This window comes from Cheilinus undulatus, linkage group 10 (assembly GCF_018320785.1).
Source record: "Cheilinus undulatus linkage group 10, ASM1832078v1, whole genome shotgun sequence".
NCBI classification, from domain to species: domain Eukaryota; kingdom Metazoa; phylum Chordata; class Actinopteri; order Labriformes; family Labridae; genus Cheilinus; species Cheilinus undulatus.
Genome location: NC_054874.1, coordinates 9,419,694 through 9,431,500, shown reverse-complemented (window position 1 = coordinate 9,431,500; position 11,807 = coordinate 9,419,694). Strand labels below are relative to the sequence as shown.

At 46.5% G+C, this 11,807-nt stretch overlaps 1 protein-coding gene across 1 annotated transcript; it reads left to right on the top strand.

Moving 5' to 3' along the window:
- Nucleotides 1-939: 939 nt before the first annotated feature.
- Nucleotides 940-6,196, top strand: npas4a (neuronal PAS domain protein 4a). The gene is made up of 8 exons (XM_041798094.1): nucleotides 940-1,114; nucleotides 1,489-1,649; nucleotides 1,738-1,840; nucleotides 1,928-2,237; nucleotides 2,355-2,464; nucleotides 2,605-2,740; nucleotides 3,373-5,165; nucleotides 5,287-6,196. The coding sequence occupies exons 1-8, from the start codon at nucleotides 940-942 to the stop codon at nucleotides 5,313-5,315; spliced, it is 2,817 nt and encodes a 938-aa protein (XP_041654028.1). The 3' UTR covers nucleotides 5,316-6,196.
- Nucleotides 6,197-11,807: the final 5,611 nt, after the last annotated feature.

Here is an 11,807-nt window from a genome sequence, read left to right as displayed (position 1 = left end):
ACAGTCGGGCTCCATGACTCTCACACGTTGATGTTGGCAGTAAAAATGCCCTCGCGCATAACAAACACCTGCTGTGTTCACTGACAGCTCCGGACAAACAGGCACTAACGGGTAGCCTAAATCTGCTGCCAGACATATAAACACAGAGACCTATTTCGTATGCAGCACAGTCTCCCAATTCCTCCCCCCTTCATCCTCCTCCTGCACCCCCTTCTCCTCCTCCAATACACCGGAGTCCGGTGACTCCGTTTACGTTTTACCCTTGCTCCGCCCCCTACTCGGTTTTGTCCAAATCGGGCTTTTTGCGTCGCCGGAGCTCCCGATTTTTGCCCTACGTCATCACCGAGTGGAGGGAAGAGCTGACGTCGAGGAAGAGTCACCGAAAGGAGAGGGCACGCGGGAGGGAGGGGGGAGACTTTCACCATTGCAAACACTGATATGAGAGCCACCGGCCCCCCCTTCTTCTCATCCCCCCTCCCTCCCTTTTACGTCGGTGTTGGTGCGTTGGGAGCCCCCCTACTCCGGCGGAGTCCCAGGCTATATAAGTGACCTGCGAGCAGAGTCCCTCAACCAGATTTACGGGTTCCGGACTTCAGTGCGAGAGACGGCGAACGCAGCCGCCGATTCACCTGCACTCCGAGCGGGGGGACTGACATCGAGCAGCCGGCCAGCACCCGAGCTGGACGCTGTGGCGGAGCTAAAGCGGACGGAGACAGGACAAGAGGAGGTTTTTAACCTTACTCTGGAAAAAACACACAGAGTTGAGATGAAAGTCCAATAACACACCTCAGAGCTTCTTTTTCCACTTTTACAACCTGTCTCTTAACACACCTCGGAGACAAGGCTCCAGCCGTGGCGCGAGGCTTTAACCAACGCAACAACCGTCCGACTCACACCTGAAGGAATTTCGACTCTTCACCTCTGCAGTAACCGGCCACAATGTACCGTTCAACCAAAGGAGCATCCAAGGCTCGACGGGACCAGATCAACGCCGAGATCCGGAACCTGAAGGACTTGTTGCCCATCTCTGATGCAGATAAAGCGCGGCTGTCATACCTGCACATCATGTCTCTTGCCTGCATGTACACCAGGAAATCCGTCTTCTTCACTCAAGGTAAGAAATGGATGAAAACGACCTGTTGATATGAGCTGCTGCAGAGGCAGGCAGCGCACAGTGGTGGATTCAACAAGTGTTTTACTGGCACTGCTGGCACTTGTCTTGATTTTAATCAAATTCTGGGATCACTATAATGGATGTGAGTCTGTAAATGAGCCATGTAGAAGCTGATAACAGCGTTTCAATGTGTTTTTGTCGCTGACCATGGTGCTGAAATGCTCTAGCTCCATTAACACCGCTCTAGCGCTGTCCATGGTGCTGAAACACACTGCGGGCTGTCGTATGGAGCTCACTGATGCTCATGCGATTAAAAATCACTTGAATTAAGCGAACTAGCTTGTTCACCACATGTTTTATTCTGTCCATTGTAGAAGCGGGAGCTGCTGGTGTTGAGGAGAGCGCGAGGTTTCTATCTTTCCACGAGCTGTCAGAGTTGATGCAGGCGCTGCCGGGCTTTCTGATGCTGCTGACGGGGGAAGGGAAGCTCCTGTACCTGTCAGACAGCGTCTCTGAGCACCTTGGACATTCAATGGTGAGTCTTAACATCACATTGATTTAATGGAGGGATACTCGAGCTCTGTTTGGGCTTTTTAAGTAACGTTTTCTTTGTAATTTTCCAGGTGGATCTTGTGGCACAAGGGGACAGCGTGTATGATATCATCGACGCTTCAGACCACTTTATCATGAGGAGCAACCTGTCAGCTTCCACGTCACTTGAGATAGGTAGGTGTAAGAGTAAACATTTTATTTGTGTTATTTTTTTCCCACTTTAGATACAGATTATGAATTGACCAATCGTTCCCTCCACAGATCGTCTCTTTCGCTGCCGTTTCAACACCTCCAAGTCCGTGCGGAGGCAGAGTGCTGGGAACAAGCTGGTCCTGATCCGAGCTCGCTGCCTCTCTCCCCCCTCTGCCTCTCCCGCTGCCGGCTCTTACTGGACCTCCAATCCGGTCTGGGTATGTTTCTGCTCCCCTTTGGAGCCCCATCCTACCCGCTCCGGCTCGGGGGCAGAGAGGGATCCAACCTCCACCCCTCCTCTAGCTGAGACCAACCTGTTCCTGGCCTGCTTCTCCTCCCAGCACGGTCGGGACATGAGGCTGCAGAGCGCGCAGGACAGGTGAGTCCATGATCAACTCCACCACCTGTTGCTTTAAAACAGACCACTGTTTGTGATGTAACTAAACGGGCGAGGCATTATCCCTCTAACATATCTCCACCCACTCTCCCCCTGCAGTGTGAGCGCATATCTCGGCTTTGATGTGACAGCTTTACGCTCGCGCTCCTGGTACAGCCTCCTCCACCCACAGGATCTGTCACATGCCTCCGCTCAGCACCGCAGCCTATGTAAGTGTACTCTTCACACATACAGCTACTATCATCCGTGCCCACACACAATGCGCCCACTGACACGTCCACACAGTGATAAAACAGCACGATGATTAACAGGACGATGAGCTGATGGTGCTGTGACTGTTGCTCCACAGTGAGAGAGGGAGGAGAGGGCAGAGCGGAGATGGTAGTGCGCGTGCAGGCTCAAGATCAGACCTGGGTTTGGATCTACATGGTACTACAGCTGCAGCCTGGAGAAATCCCCATCAGCAGCAACAACTACGTCATCAGGTAGGTCGTGTTTTTAAAAAAAGTACAAATTAAAGATCAATTTCAAAATAAAAGACTGATTTAGAATTTTAAAAAAGTATCAAAACTCAACTTTTCTAAGTTAATAGAACAAGAAAATCTGAGAAAACTCATCCCCAAGAAATCAAGCATTAATACATTAGTTAGACTGTGAGGCCCACTTATAGCAGCAACAGTGGCAACCAGTGGGATTTTAAAAAATCTGTTAACTGAAATTTTTCTTACACGCTTGTCTCTCACTGCAAGTTTCTGATTATTCATTCCAGCTAAATTAGGTTAACTTGAATGTCTACAGGTAAAAAAAGCTGAAAGGTGCACTTTGAACCAGGAAAAACTCTGCATTTAAGTCAAAATCCGAACACATTTAAACATGCTTGACTTCTAGTCCAGATGCATAATAGCCAAAGGCATCCTGGGAAAACTCTGCAGGTTAAGGGATGATTGTCAAATAGCTTGAGTAAAATGATGAAAAATACCAAAAGTGATTTAATACTGTTTACTTGAAACTAAAAATGTGTTCTATTTACTGAGAAAAATGGAGCTGAAATAGCTATTTTGGAAGTGAACACTACGTACTGTTTGGTCTTATAGTGGAATGTTTTTCTCTTTCTCAGTGACTCGGAGGCTTGGTCAGTGCGTCAGCAGCTCAGCTCAGAGCAGACTCAGCTGACTCTTGTCCTCGGTGCTGGAGCCTCTCAGCAGGAGGGTCTCAGCCTCCAGTCTCCAGAGACCCTTTCCAGCCCCGATCAGGTCTTCACCCCGGGCAGCAGCGGCCTCTCCGCCCAGTCCTTCGACTTCAGCACAGCCGGCTGCAGCGTGGGCTCCTCCGATGAACCTGGGAGTTCTGCTGCTGAGGCCATGCAGCTGGAGGGAGACCCCCGCTCCAGCATCTCCTCTCTGGAGGAGGAGAGCTTCTTCCAGCAGCAGTCGACAGAGAACCCCTCCGCTGCCTCCTCCCCCACCCCGGTCACCGTTGAGACAGTAGCAGATTTAGACTTTTTGACTCAGAACATCCTCCTGCCGCCATCCTTTCAGCTCGACCCTCCTCTCCCCTCACTCCCCCTGCCTCTCCCCCCTATTCCCACCACACAGGCTCAGCAGACCAAAGAGTTTGTGTGCACTCCCCCCTACACCCCTCAAATCGGAGGGCCTGCTTTCCCATTTGGTGAACCGCTCTTCAGCTTCGACCCCACTGGCACCACCACCCCTCCACCCTCTGCTACAACAGCCAGCGCCAGCACCTCAATGGCCCCTTCAGCGTCCCCTTCAGCCCCAAAAACAACTGCCTCCAGCCCTGCTCCCCCCACCACTCTGTCTGCTAAACTCCCCCTTGCACTGCCCACTTCTTCCACTGACTTCCTCTTCCCCATCGAGCCTTGCAGCGGCTCTCTGTACGAGAAACTGCCCCCCACCCCTGACAGCCCCGGAGATGGAGACTGCACAGTTATGACCCTGCCTGAAGTAAGGGGCCCCCTGTATGTTGACGTACCACTGGGGCCTCTCCAGTGTCCCCCTGAGGGCCTCCTTACCCCTGAAGCTTCCCCTGGTAAACAGCCATGCCTCTCTTTCTTCTCCCTGGAGAGAGAGCGGGAGAAGGAGCGGGCGGAGATCTCCCTCTTGGCTCAGCACATCAGCTCTCTAGCAGAGGGATTCTACCTGGATCCCCTCCTTTCCAAACTCTCGCCTCCCTCCATGTCCCCCTCCTCCTCCCCTCCCTCCCCCTTCCTGTCCCCTCCCACAGAAACCACTGACGTAGATTCAGTCCACATGCTCAGGGAGTTTTATCCCATCAAAGCATGGAGAGGTCTGGACATTCCCATCTTCCTTGATGACGATGAATCTCTGTTTGAAGAGAGCGTCCTAGAAACCCTCCTCCAAGACGACTTCGCTCCTCTTCAACCCGCCAGCATCCCCTCACCCTCCCCCTCCCCATCGACCTCCCCTGTGCCCAACCCTTTAAGCCCGACCTCTCCTCCTCAGACCCCCGTGTGCTGGCACCAACCCTCCCAGTTTGAGGGAGTGGGCCACTTCTGTAGCGTCCAATCGGCGCATTGTAACTCAATGGCCGGGTGCGGGGCGACCGTGGCGGCTGAGGCCGGGGCCAAGGTGGAAGGGGAGGGGCTAGCGGAGGAAGCCATGGAGATCGAGGTGGTGTCATCTCCTGTGTCCTCCTGCTCCTCCATCCCAGCTTCCCCTCCCCTCATTCTCACTGCCTCCCCCGGCCCTGCCACCTCCTCGCCCATCGTCTCGTCCTCGCCCGCTGTGTCTTGCACTCAGTCCCTCCTGGAGGAACTGGCCGTCCTGGAACCCATGTTTGGGGCAGGTGCCTCGATCGCCCCTGGCTTAGGGCAACAACCTGAGTTGTATCAACTCCAATGTCATCCATCGCCACAGTGCTTCCACAAAGGTGAGAATTGCTCTCTTTTCACTCCCCTTTGAGTTTGTTTCTCTTGAATGAGATGAAGACATTTGCTGGAAACAAACCACTAACTTCCTCTTTCTCTCTTTTTCCTGTGTTTGTCTTTCAGATGGGAGTGGAAGTGTTCCTCCGTTCTAAAATAAGTCTGTGACTTACTTCATTAAGTATGGCATATTGTCATATTTTGTGGAGCCCCTTTTACTGCAAAGTAAAAAATAATTAAGTGTATAAATATACATAATGTATATACAACTTAAGGACTTTAACTCCTACATGTCTCCTCAGAACAAAGATTGGCTTTATATTTTTGTTCCGTCATTAATCTGTAAACTTCTACAAACCTGGTGCAACATAAAACATGATGGTGCAACCACATGGACCCATAACTGACTGGGTTTTGAGTCCATGTGGTGTCGTTCAGCTTCTCTGTAACATGAGCTTCAGAAATGATCAAACGGAAACATCTCTGAACTTGTTAAGCGCCGTTTTACTTCCAGACGCGCATTTGTATTCACTCGTAGTGAAAATCTGTGTTGAAATAAAACATTCTTGCTTTTTCAATAGGGAGATGACTTTAGCACTTTTGCCTGTAATGCAGCAACGCAAACCCAAACCTCAAACGTATTAGAGTCAAATGTTTACATTTTTATGCATCCTTAGGATGAGCACTATCTGTACTTCAAATCAAAAGAGATTTCCTGCGTCAGAGCAGCACAGCTCTGCTTTAAAAGCACCTTTTCTTTCCTCACAGCCTTCAAGGCGACATCAAAACAAAAATCCACTTTAAACCTGAGATACTTTGAGCTTTGAGTTTGCTGCTTCAAACCTTTAACTTTTCATATTTATCTCTCCATCTAAAATCTTGTGTATCAATGTGATGTGCAAACAAAAAAGAGAACATGTGAAGAGATGCCGGCATGTGAAGTTCTCCTGAATGTCAAAGGTGTTTGTTGTTCTTAGGAAGTGTTGCATCAAAAATGAGATCATCTGGGAGTCTGCCGCAGCTCTGATCATGCCACAACCACACTGCTTTCGTCGTACTGTACATTAGACTCTGAATGTGAGCTCTTCAGGTCCCTCTGGTCTTGGGGACAGTCAGCTGGATATTGTTGCAGCATCAATATTTGCAATGCTGGCAGCGTATAGCGGCTCCTGTGTGCCTGAATCGGCCCTGACCTGCTGAACTCTTTCTCCTGTCCATCACTCGTGGACTTTTACATCGATGCTCCACTGGAGCGCGGTGAAGTGAGGCACAATTGACTATGTGAATGAGCGATTCTTCTTTTTTGAGAGGGGTTAGAATACACAAAGTTTTGTTTTAAAAAATGAAAAATAGGGATGGGGTGCTATTTCTATTCAGTTACCAAGCGACACGGGTTGAGAATGGTACTATTCCCATGGTGTCGACATGCTCACGTAGAGTTGTCTACGGTCAAGTAAAGGATTGATTCCTACGTTCTAGCTATTCAAGGCTAAGTTAATATACATGTGTAAAATTACTATATTGTATGTGTGATATTTGAAAAAGATGTTATTGCATATGCATTATGTCTGTGGATATAGGCATATGATCTTTTCAGAAAGGTTGTACACATTTGTACATTTGTATGAAATTGTTATCGGTCTGTATATATGAGAAAGAGATTTTTATTGCCTAAGATGGAATATATTCTGAACATCTTACTTACTGCAGAATGGACATTGTGGATCAGTGTTCTATTGTGTTGCTTATAAGTGTATTTGGTTGTCATACAAATGCATTTATAATAAAGTGCACTTAATGCGAATGATGCCTCTGTTTCGTCACAGTCAAGCCCCTCGTTCCTCCTCCTCAGCATCACCGTCATCATCACCAGCATCATCGTCCCACCATCCCTGCCTCCTCTCCATTCCTCCCTCCCCTTTCTCTCCTCCGTTTCTTCCCCTGGAGCGAGATTCGCTCAGCAACAGCACTGACGCACACACATGACGAGACAGAATGAGACACTATCTGACTCAGACTGACGCACACGCTTGGCATCGAGGTTTTTGTTTTTTTTCTACGTGAGAGCGTGTGCACGCTGCCCACTTATGATGATGCACGCACACACATTATAGTAGGCATACGACCTCCCCTCCCTCCCTCCTCCACCCCTCTTTACAAATCACGGTAGCCCACATTCACTGGGTGTACCTGTGATTGTGTCAGCGCTCGGCGTGGTGTAAGACTCCTTATATAGGCATTCCTGCTCCAGAGCTGTGATTGAAGCAGCCTCCGTCTATTCTCAGCCTCCATTCAGAAGGAGCAGAGAGGGGAGGGCTGGAGAGAGAAGGGGGAGACAAAGAAGGAGTGAGAGGAGGCTAAAATTAGAGGTACAGTAAATAGGGATGTGGGACAAAGTGATGCTCTGACGCCACAGGAAGAAAGGTGAATACAATCAATGAAAAATACACAAGAGCATACCTTTTTTGTTAATTGTAAGAAATAAAAGACGAGTTTTACAGATGGAGGCCAAATCAAATGTACCTTCAGCTTGATGTCATCTCCTGTGACACATAACAGATAATACAGACTCTTATTTATGTAATAACACAAATCCAGAATCATTACTCTGGTTAACTGCAGGTGAACATTTTGTTCCATCATTATCTGCTGCAGTGTCTGTGATGAAGAGAGAAGTGAAGAGGAGGAAGAACTGAACAGCTAACTGCTGCTATCTTGTGGAAAAGAGCAGCACTACACTAAAAGCAGAGTCACTGAGCCCTCATGGACTCTAATGGCGTCGGGAGTGCAGTGCATAAGTGCATGAGGGCTTGAGATGGTATAAAAAAACAGTAATGGGACACAATATCAAGACATCTCATGTTTTCTGGAACAAAATGTGCCATTAATTAGGGACTGCTCAACAGTCCTGGGCCTTCTCTGTCATATTTTTGATTTGATGATGCCCCAAATGTTCTCTATTGGTGAAAAGCCTGGACTGCAGGCAGGCTAGTTCAGCACCCGGACTCTTCTGTCTGTGAAGCCATGCTGTTGTGATGGATGCAGTATGTGGTTTAGCATCGTCTTGCTGAAATATGAAGGCCTTCTCTGAAAGAGACATAGTCTAGATGGAAGCATATGTTGATCTAAAACCTCTATTTTCCTTTCAGCATTGATAGTGCCTTCCCAGATCTGTAAGCTGCCTGTGCCATTGGCACTAATGCAACCCTATACCATCAGAGATGCAGGCTCTTTAACTATGTGCTGACAACAAGCTGGTTTTGATTCATCTGACCAACAGTCTTCCATTGTGCCTCAGTCCATTTTAAATTAGCTTTGGTCGAGAGAAGACAGCGGAGTTTCTGGATCATGTCTGGATCATATGGCCTCTTCTTTGCATGATATAGCTTTAACTTGCATTTGCGGATGGTATAGTGAACTGTGATGTCAGGCAGTGATTTCTGGCAGTGTTCCTGAGCCCGCGCAGTGATCTCCAGCACAGAATCTTGCCTGTTTTTAATGCCGTGTTGCTGCAGGGCCCCAAGATCATGAGCATCAATTATTACCTCCACCAAGGAGGTTATGTGATCGGGTGGGTTTGTTAGTTAGTTAGTTAGTTTGTTAGCAACATAACTCAAAAAGTCATGGACGGATTTTCATGAAATTTTCAGGAAATGTCAGAAATAGCATAAGGAAGAACTGATTAGATTTTGTGAGTGATCCGGCTCACCATCTGGATCCAGGAATTTTTCAAAGGATTCTTTACTATTGGGAGATAGAGCTAATGGCGGAGGTCTGCGCTGTTACCACTTTACACCAGGAGATTGTGGACATGAGTACCTTCAATCCCAGCAGCATTTTGGGTGTGTTTCTATTCAAAGTTTTGGAGTTTATAGAGTTTGAAAGAGGCACATCCGGTTGAGGAGACGAGTCAGAGCGTAACAGAGAGAAAGACAGTGAATTGTAGCAAGAATAATAGAGGAATATTCACCCTCTGCCATGACTTCCAGTCCTCCAGTGAGACCATGGGTGAGACTGTCAGTGCATCTGTTGGCACCGGCTAGAATGCTAGAACCATGACAGTCCACCCATAGGGAAGCCAATGCTTTGCCTCACCATGTTTCCACCCCACTGGGGAGGGAGTAATCAGCGAATGCTGTGGTGGGGGGCACATGGGAATGGATTCAGGAATTCTTGTAAAGCGTTCTTCACTATTGGGAGACAGGGCTAATGGCAGAGATCTGTGCTCTCCGAGTGCTTTTCTAGTTGACCTTGCACACAGAGATTTGAAAGCGGTCTGAATCTTTTCATGATATTATGAACTCTAGATGGTGGGATACACAAAGGATTTGCAATTTTATGTTTTAGGATTATTTTCTGAAATTCCACAATTTTTAAGACAGTTTTTCCCCAGTTGAACCTCTACCCATCTTTACTTGTGTGAGTATGCCTCTCTGAAATGCTCCTTTTATACCCAGTCCTGTTTCTGACCTGTTGCCAATTAACCCAATTAGTTGCAAAATGTCCTCCAGCTGTTTTTTCATGACTGTCACTTACTTTTCCAGCCTTTGGCCCAGTCCCTATTTTTTTTTTTTTTTTTTGATTTGTTGCTGCTTATTTTTTCATGAAATGGTAAAGCGTCTCAGTTTCAACACCTAATTTGTTCTATTGCTCAGAAATATTTTGCCAAACTAACAAGACAGAAAACATGACCACAGTTGATACTTAGATGAAAATCCAGAAGTCTGGAGCCCATGGACATGACTAAATTCTGAGTTTTTTCCTGAGATACTCTGCCAGGCCTTTACTACAGCCCCCTTTAGTTAAAACTCGTTTCTGTGTCTTTCTGTCCTTAGCTTTGCCTTCATTAAGTGCTCTGTTGGGTTGAGATCAGGTGATTTATTTGATGACTGAAGAATATTTCATTTCTTAGTGTTTAGAACCTCAAGTTGACTTTGCAGTATGTTTTGGATCATTTGGACAATTAACTGATGAGCAGTTCCAAGGCCAGGTTTGGCCTGTCCCCTTGTTACATCAAGACAAATGAAGCAGACAGAAGGTCTTAAGAGGATTTCAAGTGCTGAATTGGCATTTTGTAGCAGTTTGACTGGAGCCATTAATTTAGTGCCAAAATGAAGACGGCCATAATTGAGCTGGGGAATAAAAACTATGACATTACAAAAAACACGAAGAGTGGCCAAATAATCAATTTGTCTCATTCAAAAAAGAAGGACCAAAGTCCCAGTAAAGTGATCAAAATAAGGTTTGTGTTATGAACAAGGCCAAATTTCAGTCATGAAAAACATCTCTTTAAGTTTATAAAAATAAACTTCAAAATCATGAAATATGAGGCAGTAATATCTGCTGGGTATGTTAGATCTGCCAAAGCAGTGCCCAGTCAGAAGAGAGACGATCCTCTCAGATTTAAAAGAAAAATGCTCCAGTGCCACAGCTCTCTTTTTGACAAGTTGACAGTTTAAAGCGAGAAAATCTCAGTTTCATTTTCCCATCCTGCATTCAACACCTCAGGAATTCCTAATTTTCTGATATGAAGTTATGTCTTTCCCGTTTATGAGATGTCTTTTTTGTTAAGTTGCTTCTGAAAACACTCCATTTCCTCATTTTTCTCACGCTGGTTAGAATTGGAGGCTTTTATTGTGACGGTCTTGCCAAGAAAAGAACGTGTCTATCATTCAGTACTTTACTAAAATTTTGCATTGTGACTCTAACCAATAGAAAGGGCTGAATTGTTGCTGCTTTGAGAGAGACAAAGCCACAGTCTGCTTCTGGTAATCATCTAGGACTAAAGAAAAGTGAAATATGATTAAAACACACCTTTAGCAGGTAAGATATTTGTTCCTGATGTGCCTTGTTCAAATAAAAAACAGACAAAAAATAGACAAGCGTTCAAATAACAAACAGACAAAAAATAGGCAAGCGCTCCAGCAATTAGCCTTCCCCTTTACGTGACAGTTTTCTGTCACAAATCACTCCATTATGATGCTTTTAATAACCTGTAGGCCACCATGGCTGATAGATTTGGCAGTTTGTTTTAAATGGAAGTGGTACATCAGCTAACAACAGACTGTATTTAAATAAACTGCTCTGTGATTTTATATCGCTGTAGCATTAGAGGGGCAGGATAATTCACGCAGTGCTCATTGACATCGTGGGGCGCTTCATTTCCCCTGCCCAAGTTCAAGCTAGCTAAGTGGTGATAAACCTTCTGTCCAACATTCAGTCACACATAGAGCTCAGTGTTTTCACGTTTACAGCAGCTTTAATCCAACATGTCTGTATGTTTGACACATATTTTTTATTTTACTTTACAGGGAATTTAAGCTGGCAGGCTAAGCAACATCAAAAGGCCATGGAAGATAGCTGAAGATGACGGTAGAACCCTCTCTTTGAACAACCAACATGAGGGCCATATGGGGGAGGGGGAGTCAGGAACAGTCTAGGGGCCCATGGCTGACTGGGGCCCTAATAATATCAAAACATTTCCTCAGAAAAATCAACAAAACCATAAATAAGAGAAGACTGTCATCTCACTCCACTGATGAAAACATCAGTCATTCAACTTTCAGGCGTCCTCTTTATCGTTAAATCCCCCCAGCTTGTTTCCATGAAATGGTTCAGTCCTGCCTTGAACCTGTGAAAATGCTTGT